The 19,457-nt window shown below is 40.1% G+C and overlaps 1 protein-coding gene across 3 annotated transcripts in view; it reads left to right on the forward strand.

The window, feature by feature from the left end:
- The window catches only part of LOC124130833 (serine/threonine-protein phosphatase 6 regulatory ankyrin repeat subunit B-like), a 38,175-nt gene extending 22,417 nt beyond the window's left edge, over positions 1-15,758 (forward strand). For 2 of the 3 annotated variants that reach the window (XM_048388236.1, XM_048388242.1), the window contains exons 2-4: positions 7,568-7,813; positions 8,286-8,369; positions 9,149-15,758. In XM_048388236.1, coding sequence (XP_048244193.1) covers positions 7,597-7,813; positions 8,286-8,369; positions 9,149-12,891 — 4,044 coding nt within the window. In that variant the 5' untranslated portion in view covers positions 7,568-7,596 and the 3' untranslated portion in view covers positions 12,892-15,758. The remainder of the gene's footprint in view (positions 1-7,567; positions 7,814-8,285; positions 8,370-9,148) is intronic. The other variant, XM_048388250.1, reaches the window with a different exon arrangement.
- Positions 15,759-19,457: the final 3,699 nt, after the last annotated feature.

The following is a 19,457-nucleotide window of genomic DNA, read 5'->3' on the forward strand; positions in this document are numbered from 1 at the left end:
TGTAAGTATGATCATGGACAATATACATACTTACCAACAAAACACTGAAATACATGGCAATGTAAGTATGATCATGGACAATATACATACTTACCAACATTCACTGAAATACATGGCAATGTAAGTATGATCATGGACAATACACATACTTACCAACAAAACACTGAAATACATGGCAATGTAAGTATGATCATGGACAATACACATACTTACCAACAAAACACTGAAATACATGGCAATGTAAGTATGATCATGGACAATTTACATACATACCAACATTCACTGAAATACATGGCAATGTAAGTATGATCATGGACAATATACATACTTACCAACAAAACACTGAAATACATGGCAATGTAAGTATGATCATGGACAATTTACATACATACCAACATTCACTGAAATACATGGCAATGTAAGTATGATCATGGACAATATACATACTTACCAACAAACAAAAACCTAATCCAATAATAGGAATCCATTTCTCATTTCTGTCCAAAATGCCGATTGAGTGCAACTGTCACATCAGTTTATTGTACTGTCACTTTGTCTTTGTTCACAAATAGTCCATTGTCCACAAAGTATCCACAGACTGTCCACCGATTGTCTAAAATGTAAGTCAGTCGTTCATCTGATTGTCCACAAATGTCCAAACAATTTCATGAAATGTCCTGGGAAGGACAGAGGTCAAACGCGAATCAACATCATGCTGTCACTATGCCGTCCATTCCAGTGGGCATATCTTCGTCACTGGCCGGGTTAAAGTTGAATTGGCGACTCTGACGTCCACCATTCTCACATGTCCTTCCGGTCCTGGGTACACACGCTCTACGATTCCGAGCGGCCATTGTCCTCTTGGTGTGTCTGGCGACACCAACACAACACGCACATCCTTCGAGGGTCTGTTCCACTGCCTCCTAGTGTTTAGAGCTGGCAACCATTCTCTCATCCATCGACGCCAGAAATGTTTCATCAGCTCTTGGAGCCTTCTCCAGCGCTTTCGAGGATGATAGTCTGTTGTGTCCACTGACTCTGGGGCGAATACTCCTCAAAATCGGTTTGGCGTGAGTGGAATATCATCCTCTGGTAAGTAAGTGGTCTGGAATTGATCAATGCATCGGCTCCAGTAAATGTTTGTTTGAAGTTCTTCATCCGTGACGTCATTCTTGCTCAGAATAGCGAATATTGCTTTCTTTGCAGGCTTTATCAGTATCTCAAATACTCCGCCAAAGTGAGTCCATACTGTCATCAAAGTAAGTGGACTTCATGACAGTTTCAGCAGCTTTATGCAATTCTGCTTCATGTTTCTTTGCATTCTCTTGGTTAACAAATTGGGCCAGAAATGGAGAGGCTGTATTTCCAAAGACCAGTGAGGTGCAGATGGTGGATTAAATAAAATGCCACTGATTCCTCGGTTTCCTGTAGATCTTTGAATGGCATCTTTATCCAACTTGCCAAGCAGATCCTTGAGCTCCCTCACTGCGCCAACAAAGTTGGTACCAGTCAGAAAGAACCTCAGTTCGAAGTCCTCTTCTGTTGGTCATCCTGAAGAATGCATTTAGAAATGCATCTGTGTCCAGACTGTAAGCCATTTCCAAATGTACTGCTCTGGTGCCCAAAGAAGTGAAAAAGCACAGAAAACACTTGAGTCTGACCTTGCCTCGGCCTTGAATTGTGGAGAACGGACCAGCGTAGTCCACTGCAGTCATACTGAATGCTTGGAACGAAGCTTGGAGTCGGATCTTCAGTAGATCGTCATCCCAGTCATGTCCAGTCAACCACAGGTTCTGCAGCAATATCTTTGCTGTGACGATGAAAGGACCTAGGAAACCATGAGGATCAAACAATCTAGCAACCTGTCTAAGGAAACCTCTGTTTGTAGTTTCAGCTGTGGGTAATGGCTCTGCTTTAAATCTGAAGATATCGTCTTCTGGTACCCATATTAGCCCGAGAGATGGAAGGCTCCCTTCCTGAAATCGATTTTGGACGCACGATGACTTTGCGGAATGTGTGCAAGTATTTTAAGTGAATTGGAAAGCCATTTCCTGAGATGCATCGAAGCCTTGGACCAAAGTTGCTTTAACTGGCAGTATAGATCTACACCATCGACATCTGTTTCAACTGAGTCCATACTGTCGTCCAAGTAAGTGGACTTCATGACAGTTTTCATGGCAATTCTGCTTCATGCTTCTTTGCATTCTCTTGATTAACAAATTGGGCCAGAAATGGAGAGGCTATATTTCCAAAGACCAATCGATTGAACTCGTATACGTCTGGTGGGACATCTGGAGACAATGATCGCCAAAGAAATCTATGAAAGGGCATATCTCTGGGATCCATTTCTGCGATGTCACAGATGATTGCAACAGAACTTTTGTGAAATCGCAACAAAACATCAAAGAGTACAGTATTGAGCTTTGGACCTGGGTCTATTGCATCATTAAATGATGCATTTCCAAACTTTGCTGAAGCATTGAAAACTATGCGCACTTGAGTTTCGGATTTATCTGGACGCATAACAGGAAAATGTGGAAGACACCAAGCATCACTTGATTTATGTTCAACTGTTACCTTGTTAATATAACCCTTTTCCAAGTACTGAGAAACTGTACTGTCATAATCTTGTGCAACAGTTTCTTTTCAGTACTAACCAGCCTGCGATAAGCCATATCATGGTTGTTCGGTAAGCTTGGAGCCTCCTCCTTCCATGGAATACCAACCTGGTAACTACCGTGATGATATACCAAGCATTCCTCTGCTTTGGAAAGGGCTCTCTTGTCACATTGTTTGATAATCTGAGCAGGATTCTTAACTTCCTCAACATCCCAAAAGGATTTCACCAAGTCTGACAATTCTGAATTTGGGCTGTGTGTGAAGTTTGTCAGAGCACAATATGATGGCTGTCCATCATTGTGACCTACATTGCTAATACAAGTCCACCCAAGTTGAGTCCTGCCACAAACATCTTGGTATGAATGATGCAACTGTAGATCAGAAGATCGACCACTGGATGTCTGGCAATAGTTGGAAACCTGATGCCTCGCAGATGATTCCACTTATTTCTGTCTGTCTGTCACTTTCAAATCACCTGTAACCCTGTTTAAGGTGAGAGCAGACATCTGGATATTTACTTTCCCATCCAAACTCTCAATACCGAATTCTACAGGCTTTGTTACAAATGTGTCTGTTTTCCCATTTAGTACACTGACAGATACATGTTGTTGTGTTCCTTGCAAGATGTTGAGTGAGTGAGTTAAAGTTTAACGTCACGTCAGCAATATTTCAGCCATATTGTGACGAAACAAAATTTGACATTAACAATATATATTAAGCTATATAAAATTCTGCCGACGAAGGGCAGTATAATAACCAGCATATAATAACCAGCATATCACATTGCAAGCTGTTGTGGTGTTCACTGATGTATGACTGCTGCTTGCATCATCAAGTAATGCATTTACATACATACTTCTCTTGCCATATCTAAGAACAACTTGGAGTGCTGTTAATGTTGGTTGTCTTGTTGATTAATGCCGCACTCAGCAATATTCCAGCTATATGACGGCGTTCTGTAAATAATCGAGTCTGGACCAGACAATGCAGTGATTAATATCATGAGCATCGATCTACGCAATTGGGATCAATGACAGGGATAAATGACATGCATCAACCAAGTCAGCGATCCCGTTAGTCGCCTCTTACGACAAGCATAGTCGCTGAAGACCTATTCTATCCCGAATCTTCACTGGCCGAGTGCTGTTACTGACGTTTCAGGGGCTGGTACTGTCGTGTGTACCCTCTCTTTTGTTACTGATTGAGAACAGGACTCTGATGAAGCATTTCCTGAAGCCTCAGGGACCAAAACTTCATCAGTGCTAGGCTTAGACATTTTGTTTTTAAGTTGTGGCCTATTTACCGTGGTGTCATGCAGCAATCTGTTGTTGGTTCTTTAACAACCGTTAATCCCACATTGCTTTATGAACTTGCACTGTGAGCCCAAGTGAAATTGACCTAAACATCGGAAACAAAGTTTGTAATGCTTTGCAAAGTTCCATCTCTATTCACCAGTCAGGCCCTTAAACACTTTACATGGCCACAGTGCATGTTGGTTTCCACAACAAACGCATCCACTGGTTGTATTACTAACAAGAGTTACTGATTTACTTTGACCAGACGTTTTGCCCAAAAGACAATGGACGGTCTCCGAGTCAATCGTTTGATACTCTGCCTCTTGAAGAACCCATTCCCTAAGAGTCACGACAGACTCCTGCATATCCCTTTCATACTGTTATACTGTGCAATCAGGGGTTCTGTCATTTGTTTAAACAATGTTGCATACAACAAACCATTGCCAAGCTCTTCGATCCTGTCAGCTTCCTTTACGTTAGCTACAGCAATGTCGAGATCGTCAGCGAAGTTATCAACATCTTTGGCACAGCCTTGGTTCCAGCTGCAAAGCTACCCGGCGCCTTTTGCCACCATACTTTCGTTCCAGGCGTTCTAAAGCAATGTCATGTGAAACAGCACGATGACCTAGCTAACCCCTGAATGACCATTATTGCTGCACCTGATAGATATTGCCTGAACTGTACTCTGCAGGTGACGGAGCCTGGTCTACACAAGAGAGAAAGGCAGCTTTCCAGCTTTCATACTGTACAATATCACCTGACAATACTGGTATCGAAACACGATTAAGTTGTTTTAACATATCTGTGCCAATAGCATGAAAATGGGAAATGGAAGGGTTCGACAAGTCTGCCATTTGAACAGGATCTATATTTACAGGTCTCCTGTTTGGTGAATGGGCTTCCCGTCTATCCACATTTATGGTCTGAAATGGACCCTCAGTTTCAACAAGTTTAACCTCAGTTGGCTTTCTACTAGTTTGTTCAGAACCCTGCTTAAACACCCGAGAGAGTCTAGATAATGTAGAAACATCTGTCCTGCTGTCAAGAAAATCCTGTGCATACGCAACGACTTCACTAAATTCTTCCTCAATCAGGCACATCTCCTGATCAGTCTGGACTACATTAGCCTATTCAAAGTCCAAACAAGCTGCCAGAGTTAGGTCTGTCATGATACCTATGGCTTTTGCCTGAACTGAGTCAACTTGTGAAATACCATCCCTAACCTGCCTACGTGAGGGATCATCTTCACCATCTATCAAGCCATACAACTTTTTCTTTGCTTTTGTAAATGTGGACTTAACATTTGTTTATTGCCGTTTAAAAAGCAAAATCTTTTTAGTCCAATTCACGGGTGGCCCAGTCGTCTAAGGCCCCGAGATTCGCTTTGCAGAGTTGCGTCACTTGGGCACGCCAGAAACCTATGATTGTGGGTTCGAATCCCGGTTCGCCCCAATTATGTTTCTAGGTTTGTCAGCACCATACCCGTGCTCGTGGGTTTCACCGAAGTGGTAAACGTCTGGGACCTGTATCACTTCAGGCTTTCCTCCAACATTAAGGTGACACGCAGCGATATAACTGGAATACTGTTAAAAGCGGCGTTAAAACCCAACCCACACACTCACACTCACACTCACTAGTCCAATCCACCTATTGGATTGAAATCAGGTTCAACGGACTTTACACCACTGCTTTCAGTGGGTTTCTTGACTGGCTCAGCCAATCTTGTTGAGCACGCTTAGTCAAGTACTTAGAAACGGTGTAACATTTACATTTCTATACAAATGCACACAAAAACACTTACGAGAAACTGAAAACTAGCAAAACACAACCTAATAGTCATTTCTGCGTTAGGAATCTATCTTGCATTTATAATGACATGATGCAACTATGGGTGAGCAGTCACGCTCTGCTACCATAAAATGAGCAGAAGAAACCCCTCAAATGAAAACTATAATATACTGGAAACGGAAATTCAACCCTTTTAATAAACCCACAAGATATTTACAATAAACACATTATGTACAAATTGAACTTCCCTGGTATGAAAGTATGCACTTGGAAGTATAACCCTAGTAGGGCTCTGAAAACTCGCAAGCAATGAGTAGGAGCATCTCTCGATGCGTCCTACTCCTATCAGCCCCAAATCTCATCGCACCCGTCCAAGCAGTCACGTGTTCATTCAACCCGCCAAGGAGACATACGAATTCCGCGAAGTAGGTTACGTTCGGTCGATTCCGCGAAGCAGGTGCGTTCGAAAGATGTCCCGGTAAACCTGTCCAAGAACACCTTCTGAACAAAGATACTTCTTAGTGATGAAAAGAAGAATGTCTACAGGAGGATTAAAGAGACTGATGTGATGATCATTGATGAGATAAGCATGTTCAGTTGAAAAATATTTGAACAGGTAAATATGACATGTATTATATGTATAAACTCCAAACTTAACCATCTTCACAGTTCCATCACAAATCATAATATTAATAGAGTTTAAAACTAGACATGTAATCCTCAACATACCATAACAAGGGTATTTTTTAACATGTTAAAATGTAGGAATTGTTCTCATTAATATATGGCAAGTCACAATATTAATATACTTATTATAGTAGCTAAGACAATGTTTTTTTCAAGTGTGTCATTGATTTACACAGTTCTTACTTCTACTCAATGTGCTTTCAGATGGAAGCAGAAGACTTCCTCTGTTCACCATGTGTGTAAATGGACAGCGACAACTTTATCATTTCCTGGGATGTATGTCAGATCCACCTATAAATTACCACCAAAGACAATAAATACATCTTAATTGTGCACCCCACCCCCCACCCCTTTTCAAAAAAGCTGTATCCGCCCCTGTAACCTGTAATAAATATTTACCAATTGAAGAAAATATCTGATGTCATTTTTTAGATGCTGCTGATTCTCCAGATAACTGTCTTCAAATTTCGCGCAAATTTCTTTAATTAGAGCGCTGCGTATTTTCAGCCAATCAGACGGCTCGCTCGATTCTGCCCGCGTTGGAAATCTACTTCCGCTCGGGGTTGGTAACATTTTCCAAGCTCGCGAAATAAACTGTCGATATTTCGGTAAGTAAGGGACATTAATCGAAAGTCGATGACTTGTACATGTGTAGAAATGTATTATCGATCAATCTATGGCCAGAAATGCGCTTGTCAATCAGCTTATAATTAAAAAAATCGCCGTGGATATCGAATGTAAACAAACCGGCAAGATGGCGAGTGAAAACTCCTTTTCTCTACTTACATATAGGAGGTATATATTTTTATTAACTGACCAATAACGATTTCGTGTGTGGAAACTGGACAAGTCAGTTAACTCTCTTGCCCCGGGAAGATGCCGATACTTGCCGTAAAAGGCAACTATGCTTGTCGTAAGAGGCGACTAACGGGATCGGGTGGTCAGGCTCCCTGACTTGATTCAATGATTGATAAATGTCATCAATCCAAATTTCTCACGATGTCAATCACTGGATTGTCTGGTCCAGACGCGATTATTCAGCTGTTATATACAGACCGCCGGCATAGAGCTGGAATGCTGCTAAGTGCGGCGTTTAACAAAAAATAAACAAACAAACTGCTGTCAGATCGGCTTGGCTTATTGTCACAGCATGATTGCATTCCCCTTCATTTTCACAGACAGTGCACGTGGAATAGCTTAACTTGTGATGTCCAGTACAGACGAGGAAAATGAACACCATCTGGTCATGGCCACTTCCGGTGAGCAGTCTGTGGGTCACGTGGCCACTTCCGGTGAGCAGTCTGTGGGTCGTGTGGCCATTTCCGGTGAACAGTCTGAAGGACATATGGCCACTTATGGTGAGCACTCTGTAGGTCACGTGGCCACTACCGGTGAACAGTCTGAAGGACATATTGCCACTAATGGTGAGCAATCTGAACTGAATAAGAGAGAGATTTTGGTTGGCCATTGACGTGATGAGGTCTCTGAGCAGCCATGTTTTCAATGTCATAATTGAGGCTCACAATTTTTAAATGACAAACAAATATCTGGTTTTGTAGCTGAGAAAATACCTCATCTCGTTATAAATCTTATTTGGGTGATCATGGTAATAATTTACTTACACTGTTTATACTTGTTGAACTGTGTGTGTAGAATCGTACCATGATTCATGATTAACATGTTTTGATCACCAACAATTGTTATTGACAGGGTAAGTTTTAGAATTTAAAAAATGCAAAAGACCAATACAGCCAAAACTTCAGAATAATGTACACCCAACTCTTTAGCACTGTAATTATGTTAAATGGAGTTATTCAGTGTGGGAAAAAAACAACTGATCAATTCAAATGTTGGTTACCATGGTTACCAATGATTCCTCATTATTGGTGTTGACAGGTGACCATCCTTCAGGGGTCTCCCAGGTGGCCAACACTCTGAACATCATCACTGGACAGGCCGGACAAGGAACACTTGGGAGAGGTGAGCATTCATGGCTGAAGGGGTCTGTAGTCTACTAGATCTTGTGCAAGACTCTTACCATTCTCAGAGAGCAAATGGTGCCTATGTTCAGTAGGAATGTTATTTCCCTGGTCCAACATGTCATCCTTATGTATATATGGGTGATGAAGGAACAAAGAGTATACAGACTCCTAAATATTGACAATGATGTTGTGCAATCACTTAACAATTGTCAGATAGCAGATTGGTGCTTATTTCTAAGTCCAAATGATATTTCCCGATGATGTGACCCCTAAGAACGTGTTGTCTTCACATGGATCCGTATTGTATCAGAGTCAAACATCAGATTTCAATTTGATTGAATTTGTTCAGGGGGCTTGAATCTGGCAATATTGCAAACGTTGCAATTATTAACAAGTCTGATTGAAGAGGGATGTTATATATTAATAAAGTTGTTGTTGTGTACACTAAATCAGGAACAAGTTCGTATGAAAAGCATTGTTACCCAACTGACGTCGTTTTCTCTATGTTTGCAATTCAGTGTGTATCAACAACTGATGCCACAATGCCAAGCACCCGTCACTGATCAAAGATGGTGATGTTCAGTGTTCAGTTTAAAGTACTGTGGAGACATAAAAAGTTGAAATATTTCATTTCGAGAAAATTCTGATGAAAATTATGATCCCAATCAATAAGACTAAAAGATGTTCCTCACATTATACAACGGGTATATATTTTGTTTTCTTATGTTTCATTCCAAGTGTTGATAGTACCTGTAAATAGTTTTCATTCCTCCACAGGTACGCTTGATTTGCGCACAGATGAAGCGAAGAAGGTTTTTCTTCCAACTAAACCCTACAAAGACATGAAACGAAAATTGAAGGAATTTGGACATGTGACCATCTGCGGGGCTTCAGGAGAAGGCAAGACAACGATGGCTCTTGTGTTAGGGTCACAGTATAGATGCAAAGGCTATGAGGTCGTGTTTGTGGACAACATTGAGAAGTTTGACTTAGACCACTGTCTTAGTAGACACCCCAGAGTATTCCTCATAGTAGATGACATGTTTGGTACTGTTGGATTATCTGCGAATACGACACAGGTGAAATCCTTTCTAAACAACCTTCTTCCTCATCTAGAACAAAAGCGGACAGCACAAACATTGCAGCCAGAAATGCATGAAAGCACTGCTGCTGTTGATAAATCCAGAAAGAAAGTGCAGAGTCAACCAGAATGTCAAACAAAGGATATTCGTGTGATCTTCACATCAAAGTCGTACAACTTCCATGATGGACTTGCAAAACTGCAGTATGAGGGTTTCAAACTGTTTAAAGGTCAAACTGTAATGGATTTAACCACACAAGATAAATACTGGCTTTCTGACAAAGAGAAGAAGAAAATATTTGAACGACATAGGAATGCTCTTGGTGACTGCTCCATGCAACATATACCTGATTACAGTGAGCTGGAAATCTGTTCAAATGTCTTTGGATTTCCTCTTATTTGTAAACTTTGTTTTGAATTTTCATCTTTCTACAAAAATGCAAAATCTTTTTTCAAGGAACCTCTGTTTTATCTCAGGCTAGAACTAAAGCATTTGCTTGAAGAAAGAAATGACCGATCAGCCATTCTTGTTCTGATGCTACTGTGTGAAGACAAATTGGACCTGACCAAGTTAGACAGTGAAGGTGAGGATAAGGAAATGGACAGCCTGGTCAAAACTGTTTTACAGCTGATGTCTGACGCTACACGTTCAGGCATGTACAAAGCAGCTAAAGGTTTGAGAGGTACATTCTTCACAAGAGGAGACACTGTTGGATTTGCTCATTCTTCAATCTATGATGCTTGTGCCTGTGCCTTGTACAATATCAGTCCAATCTTTGTTTTGAAGCACTGCAGTGATGACTTTCTGTTTGAAAGGGTGCAAGGTGAAAAGGTTGAAGAAACCAAAGTTGATGATTATCTCCATTTGATATATGTCTCAGAGAATTATGATAATGTACTTACCACAAGGTTTGCACAGTCTATCAAACAAGGACAGTTTTCTAAATCAGTGTCACATCCAATTCTCAAACAAGACGCCACAGTTTTCAAGCTGCTCAACAAACTTCAGTGTGATCGGACAAAACAGCTTCATCAGCATAATCAAACTGATTCTGAGGAAGAACCTTGGTTTCACAAGAAAGAGAAAGGACTATGTTTTCTGTACTGGGCAGTTCTTGGACATAATGCACGTCTAGTTACAGATATGGAACACACAACTGGAGAAGAGTTCACCCAAGGAGAGATCAGTGAGGCCATGGAAGGATGTGCACAAAGCAACAACGTGACAGCATTGAAATGGCTGTTCAGCAGGAGTGAGAAACATGACCATCAGTTGACACTGAACAGACTTTTGTTGGTAGCTGCTGTAAATGGCAACTCTGACATACTAGTGTATCTGCTGCAGGAAGGCGCTGATATTAACACAAGTGACAAAAACATGCAAAACATCTTCCATCTTGTCAGTAAATCTGGAATAGAAAAAACCCTGAAAGTCCTGTTAACCAGGAAACCTGGGAATAATGTTATAAACTCTGTTGATGTGAATGGCAGGACCCCTGTCATGGTTGCAGCACACACAGGATCAGAGGGATGTTTTAAGTTACTGCAGACAATATCAAACTTGAATTTGAAAGACAAATATAGCTTCGAAATCATTCATCTTGCCTGCATTGGTGGTACCAAGGCTATAGTACAACATGTCCTGTCTCCTTCTAACATCAACAGTAGAGGGAGGCATGGATGCACACCAGTAATGGTGGCAGCTGTCAGTGGACATCAAAGTGTGTTTGACCTCCTTGTGTCCAACCAAGCTTACCTCACACTGGTGGATACAGATGATAATAGTTTACTTCATCTTGCCTGTCGTGGTGGAAACACTGCTATAGTACAACATGTCCTGTCTCCTTCTAACATCAACAGTAGAGGGGGGCATGGATACACACCAGTAATGGTGGCAGCTGTCAGTGGACATCAAAGTGTGTTTGATCTCCTTGTGTCCAACCAAGCTGACCTCACACTGGTGGATACAGATGGTAATAGTTTACTTCATCTTGCCTGTCTTGGTGGAAACACTGCTATAGTACAACATGTTCTGTCTCCTAATATCAACAGTAGAGGGATAAATGGATACACACCAGTAATGGTGGCAGCTTTCAATGGACATCAAAGTGTGTTTGATCTCCTTGTGTCCAACCAAGCTGACCTCACACTGGTGGATACACATGGTAATAGGTTACTTCATCTTGCCTGTCGTGGTGGAAACACTGCTATAGTACAACATGTTCTGTCTCCTTCTAACATCAACAGTAGAGGCAGACATGGATACACACCAGTTATGGTGGCAGCTGTCAGTGGACATCAAAGTGTGTTTGATCTCCTTGTGTCCAACCAAGCTGACCTCACACTGTTGGATACAGATGGTAATAGTTTACTTGATCATGCCTCTCAGGGTGGGGACACTGCTATAGTACAACATGTCCTGTCTCCATCTAACATCAACAGTAGATGCACACATGGATACACACCAGTAATGGTGGCAGCTGTCAGTGGACATCAAAGTGTGTTTGACCTCCTTGTGTCTAACCAAGCTGACCTCACACTGGTGGATACAGATGGTGATAGTTTACTTCATCTTGCCTGTGAGGGTGGAAACACTGCTATAGTACAACATGTCCTGTCTCCTTCTAACATCAACAGTAGGGGGACGTATGGATTGACACCAGTAATGGTGGCAGCTTTCAATGGACATCAAAGTGTGTTTGACCTCCTTGTGTCCAACCAAGCTGACCTCACATTGGTGGACAAAGATGGTAAGAGTTTACTTCATATTGCCTGTCGTGGTGGAAACACTGCTATAGTACAACATGTTCTGTCTCCTTCTAACATCAACAGTAGAGGGACGCATGGATACACACCAGTAATGGTGGCAGCTGTCCATGGACATCAAAGTGTGTTTGATCTCCTTGTGTCCAACCAAGCTGACCTCACACTGGTGGATACAGATGGTTATAGTTTACTTCATATTGCCTGTCAGGGTGGGAACACTGCTATAGTACAACATGTCCTGTCTCCTTCTAACATCAACATCAGAGGCAGACATAGATTGACACCAGTAATGGTGGCAGCTGTCAGTGGACATCAAAGTGTGTTTGACCTCCTTGTGTCCAACCAAGCTGACCTCACACTGGTGGATACAGATTGTAATAGTTTACTTTATCATGCCTGTTATGGTGGAAACACTGCTATAGTGCAACATGTTCTGTCTCCTAAAATCAACATTCGAGGGACGCATGGATGCACACCAGTAATGGTGGCAGCTGTCAGAGGACATCAAAGTGTGTTTGAGCTCCTAATGTCCAACAAAGCTGACCTCACACTGGTGGATACAGATGGTCATAGTTTACTTCATCTTGCCTGTCGTGGTGGAAACACTGCTATAATACTACATGTCCTGTCATGGATACACACCAGTAATGAAGGCTGTATTCCATGGACATAAAGATGTGGTCGACCTCCTTGTGCAGCACAAAGCTGACCTCACACTTCTAACAGACAGTAATGAGGACATTGAATGTGTAGCTCATATGGGTTGACACCCAACACTTACCAGTTATCTTCAAACTGTGAACCATCCACACTGATTAAATATCGTCCTATCAAACAAATCCACAGGACTGTTCTTTCCCATGCTATACGTGCACCTTCAAGTGCGGATACACCGGTACGGAAAAGGAAAGATGCAGAGCCTTTTAAAGAAATAAATGCTTTCACAGGATTCAGGAAACAATGTGCATTTGAAAGACAACAATTATGCAATCGTTTCCATGACTGAGTAGCGAAGCAAATCAAACTGGCTAATGAAAATCAAGGGCGGGTAATTTGTGATCACGAGTTTTGTGTTTTGGGGACAGGTGGTAAAGACACTGCAAGTGACAACAGATCACGTTGACAATATGATGAAGCAGAATAGTTTGTTTCTGGAAAATGACATATCGCAGGTGACTCAAAAACCTACACTTTTTATTGTATGGCAGGTTGTAAATCTGAACAGAATTGAAATGACCTAATAGATATGACTTTAATGAGATTACCATTATTGATATGTTGGCTGTAGGAGCAAAGTTTGTAACATTTCCTATTTAAATTAGGCCGGTCAGGGTGCTGCTTAATATATTTGCTTGGTTTTGAGGTTCGAGTCGCAATTAGCTTTCTTGACACGCACTTTTGACAGGTATTACAGACTTCATAGCTTTATACCCCTAGGATGTTTTTACATATGATTAGATGACATGAGAGGTTCAAAAAGCCTGTGTATTTGAGTATTTATTAATGGAATTTCATGTATCTTAGTACATGTGATCTCTGAGGCGGGGGTCTCGATCACATTAACTTTTGGTGACCTACATATAAGGTGACCTCCATATAAGGTCAAGGTCACTAGAGGTCAAATAATGAAACATGGTTCAAATGTCTTGAAATTTTGTATAAACTCATGAAAAATCAAGGTTTATATAATCAGTTAAGATGGACTTTATAACTCTGAACAATAAACTCTCATCATACTCTGCAGCTATGATGCCTCTGATGTAGTCAACAATGTTTGTCCATCAAAATGACACCATGAACAGGCCGTCTGGCTCAAAGGTCTGTCTCACATAGGCGGTTCCTCGCCATTTGGACTTAATTCTTAATCAAGCCTGGTACGGTGGATGCTGGAGGTTGCCATTGTGAACCTTTGCCAAAGTTGACATACCCGAATGTTGCGGTCTTGGGCTGTGGGGGTCATCGTCCAGATAAAGAGGTCACGTAAACGAAAACCCTGCACTTTCGTGGACCTTGTGTTCATGTTTAACATGCAGATCACACACATACATGGTCACATGGTTTGCGTTTTGGAGAATTTGCATGTTTGTAGTCTGTATTTTGCCTTAAGGCATCTGTAACAATAGTGTTATGTTTGGATCACCAAATACCTGTATATTCATGATTCATGTGCGATATGGCTGAAATATTGCCGATGTGACTTAAAATTAACTCACTCACTCACTCACTCATGATTCATGTATCACAATGTGTAAAAGTCCGACATTGTAGCAGTTGTTGGTTGAAGTCATTAGCACATTTCATTTTGTCTGTGTCTTTAATCAAGGAATTGTACTTTCATTAAAAATGTGTGTTCACAATGTATCTTGAACATTTATATGTAAATAGAACTTGACAAGACTTTATTAACACATCTTGATCGTTCATGGTTAAGATTGAAGGTCAAGGTTAATAAACCAGATGTGCTTGTGATGTAAGGCAGCTAGAGGCATAGGACTTTCAAGATTTCAAGGTTGTACTGCATTGCATGTGTTTTCCCATAGTGAAGTTATGTTATAAAACAGAAGTGCTTAGACCTTGGTTATTATGGTAGAGTAGCATGGGACTTTCTGTTTCAAAGTTGTACTGTACTGGGCATGTGTGCAGTCAGTGCCTTAACTGATGTCACTATCAAAGTGGCAGGTTATTATGATTTAAAGATCTATAAAGGTATATTTGAAAAAGTCTAACAATATCTGTACATCTTGTAACCTTAATGTTGTAGAAAATGAGTATCATTTTATGCTTGTGTGTAAACTTCTTCAATTAAGAAACAAGTATATTCCAAAGAAGTTTACATCTTACCTCAAATATTACTTTATTACAAAATATTGCATTGTACATACACCATGCATTGTTAGTCAGAGGAAACACGCATACCCTGTAAATACGTGGAACTATGGGCCTATGGCCTTTCAGTTTGCAATGAAAAAACAATTTGAATGTGTGCAGTCAGTGCCTTAACTGAAGTCACTATAAAGTGATTCACCATATATGTTTTTGTTGGGAAAGTTCTGGGGCTTCATGAAGAGGTTTGCATGTAATGCAAACACCTTTCCCGCTCAGCATGTATAATCTGTAATATATTCACTTGTAAAATAATTATATTTTTAAATGATTGATTGATGCAATTAATATGAACAAGTTTCCTTTCAAGTTGTGTTATGTTTACTTTTCAACGCTGGAATATGTGTGTCATGACATGTAAACTATTTCTTGTGTGTAAGAGTATTGTATTAATGCTTTTGTTTTCAAAATGCTTGTAGCATCTTGACATTAAATTATTTAACTCATGTTCACTTCTCAACATCAAAAGCATTCATCAACATGACAAAGAATAAACTAAGTCAAATCTCTCGGAATCTGTGATCAAACAACCAGTTATTGAACATGTTCAAGCAGGTTGAATCAGAATATGTTGTCTGTGCATCACTGTCAATGTGTGTACATCGTTCAATTGTTTGCATACAGAGTTTGTCATAATAAATACTACTTGGCCATGAATCAGCACTGGTGCTACGTTTGTTGTCTGTTTGTATATTTCTTTTTAAAAAACGTAGAGCAAAGGAAAGTATACACTTTAAAAAATGGATTTGACCCAAGAATGACAAACATTATCAAAATGTCCCTTGCCTGATAACAGTCGCAAAGTTGGTAAAGTTAAGGTCGAGAACACAACTATGATCCCCATATCAAATACATCACCATCGAATAACAATTGTTTGTTTCGTTTTTGGTCCCCCATCAAACATGGGTGTATACATTCTTTTGCCCAGCAGAATATTAAGAGTGTTAAGATGACTTATAAAAGATGTAGCATAAGAATCGTATAATGTATGAAAAAGAAGAAGCTTTTGTTTCTTTTAGTTTCGGCAGAGATGTCAAAAATGTAAAATTGTTCAACTGATGGGATGCCCAAAGTATTATCCTTGAACTTGTGTGTGCAACAATTCACGCCTGTGGGTACGAGGAATTTCTATCAACCAAGTCACTGGGCTGACCATCCAACCTATTAAGTCGCTTCTTACAAAAAGAAAACTGGGTACCAATTCTCACCCAGGCTCTCCTGATAGCATCTTCCAAATACATTATCTAACACCTATATTAGGGGTCGGGTTTCACACATTGTATCCTGATAGCATCTTCCAAATACATTATGTAACACCTATATTAGGGGTCGGGTTTCACACATTGTATCCTGATAGCATCTTCCAAATACATTATTTAACACCTATATTAGGGGTCGGGTTTCACACATTGTATCCTGATAGCATCTTGCAAATACATTATGTAACACCTATATTAGGGGTCGGGTTTCACACATTGTATCCTGATAGCATCTTCCAAATACATTATTTAACACCTATATTAGGGGTCGGGTTTCACACATTGTATCCTGATAGCATCTTGCAAATACATTATGTAACACCTATATTAGGGGTCGGGTTTCACACATTGTATCCTGATAGCATCTTGCAAATACATTATGTAACACCTATATTAGGGGTTGGGTTTCACACATTGTATCCTGATAGCATCATGCAAATACATTATTTAACACCTATATTAGGGGTTGGGTTTCACACATTGTATCCTGATAGCATCTTCCAAGTACATTATTTAACACCTATATTAGGGGTCGGGTTTCACACATTGTATCCTGATAGCATCTTCCAAGTACATTATTTAACACCTATATTAGGGGTTGGGTTTCACACATTGTATCCTGATAGCATCTTCCAAGTACATTATTTAACACCTATATTAGGGGTCGGGTTTCACACATTGTATCCTGATAGCATCTTCCAAATACATTATTTAACACCTATATTAGGGGTCGGGTTTCACCGGAGAAGGGTTTCACACATTGTACCCACGAAGGAAGTAACACCTGGCTTACTACATGGTGTATGTTGGGACATAAATTAACTTTACTCCTTTTCTATCAATAAATGTCAGAATGACATGAAACACACACAGACTTTCAAATGTTTAAATACGTCTTTATTTCATGTACAAATAAATAAATATATGCATTGTGGACAGGCAGTATTGGTTTCGTTGAACAGGAAGAAGTGATTGTGTGAGCATCGTCAGTGAGTCAGTCAGACAAGGCATGTTCCAACAATGCATGCATAAAATACAATTAAAGATTGACTACAACCAAATTCTAGATCCATATGAACCCAATTGATCTGATTCTCTTCATGCCTACATGAGTCATTCAATAAATATTTCCTTTGATGCCTGAAAATCTACCATTACAATTGTTGCAAATGACACTCTAAACAAACATTGCAAGAGCATTATACTATCGCTGATGTAGAATATTTTGCTGGAACTTGTTTTTATGCTTTGCAAGAAATGCAAAATTCTCAAGGCCATTTGCATTGTTAATGTTAATGCCTTAAAAATTAGGCATCCAAACTCAAGGCCTTTTCAAGCTTATAATTATGCACCTTCAATAATTAATCAATGCAAATAAACTGGAAAAGAGTATTTTGAATTTAATAGCAGCTGATGAATTAAAAGCAGTAAAGAAGTCACAACATGTTAATAGATTTTCATCCAGTTTGTTAAATGTAAGCTGAGAGGCATTTTATTCGTCTATATATTTCTTTAAACAAACTGTTAGAAAAATCTGTGGTCATCTGTGATTCACTTCTACAATGACTGTTTGTATTTCATCAAGGGAAGAAAGAATGGAATACACTTTCAATTCTAACCATCATCAACGATACATCATTGAATTTAATCTATTTCAAGGTATGGTTGGATTGATCTAAAGACTGTATCATTATATGCTGCCTTCCTCCTCCCCCCACCACCCCACCCCACCCCTCCCTTTAAGTAACATTTTACATGTCCCATCCCACCTTTCTCTGTCATTTTTTCATCCTGACCCCCACCCCCTAATAAATGACAAGTCCCTAAACAAGAGTCTCACATACACAGATATAAATGTAGTTCAAATTTACAAATGACCTTTATTTCAAGGTAATAAATATAAGATACCAGGTCTTGAATGCTGAACAATATATTAAATCAGTTCTGATCACAATCAGTATACAATAGCCAGTCAACATGGTAGCTGTAAGGACTGATAGCTGCTAGTTTAGGACAACCACAGAAACACTTTTGATAATCTCTCCAACCTTCCCCGAAAAGCAAAACAGGAAGATTTGACAAGAACAGTTACTGTAGTAATATTCCAGCTATATGACGGCGGTCTGTAAATAAATTAGTCTCGACCAGACAATCCAGTGATTGACATCATGATCATCGATCCACGCAATTGGGACCAATGACATGCATCAACCAAGTCAGCGAGCCTGACCACCCGATCCTGTTAGTCGCCTTTTACGACAAGCGTAGTCGCCTTTTACAGTAAGCATGGGTTGCTGAAGACCTATTCTACCCCAGATGTTCATGTGGTGTAGAACTTTACAGCAGTAACAATGATAACTTAAAAGATATGTATTAAGTTAACAAACAATGTAACAGATGATTTCGTTGGTTGGTTGGTTTGTTCTTTAACACCGCACTCAGCAATATTCCAGCTATGTGACAGTGGTCTGTAAATAATCGAGTCTGGACCAGACAATCCAGTGACTGATATCATGAGCATCAATCCACGCTATTGGATTTATCAGACGAGTGTTTTCCATATCCTAAAGAAGATATTGTAACAACAGAATTGTATTTCAATTAACTTTTCTCCCCCAATGTGTGTGTGTGTGTGTGTGTGTGTGTGTGTGTGTGTGTGTGTGTGTGTGTGTATGTACATGTATGTATTATTTATAAACAAGAGTAAAAATTCTGTTGCAATGTCATTATTAAAATATTTGAAATTTAGACATATTTCAGTTCAGTCACTGAAGTCACTTTAGAATTTCAGTTCATGGTTTCCCAACTAAAATATGAGTGAGTGAGTGCATGGGTGAATTGGGTTTCAGCTGCTTTTCACGATATTCCAGCAATATCACAGCTGGGGACACCAGAAATGGGATTCACTTATAGCACCCATGTGGGGAATTGAACCAGAGCCTTCGGGGAGCCAAGTGAACACTCTAACCATTCAGCCACTCAGCTACCCTGACAACCCCAAGGTTCTACACACTAGCACTACCTTCACAGAAGATTCCTCCAACACAGCTGTAAGTAACATGAAACAAATATTTGCATACAAAGACAAAATTGTTC

The sequence above is a fragment of the Haliotis rufescens genome, unplaced genomic scaffold (assembly GCF_023055435.1).
Source record: "Haliotis rufescens isolate VD_foot unplaced genomic scaffold, xgHalRufe1.0.p SCAF_10, whole genome shotgun sequence".
In the NCBI taxonomy this organism is placed as follows: domain Eukaryota; kingdom Metazoa; phylum Mollusca; class Gastropoda; order Lepetellida; family Haliotidae; genus Haliotis; species Haliotis rufescens.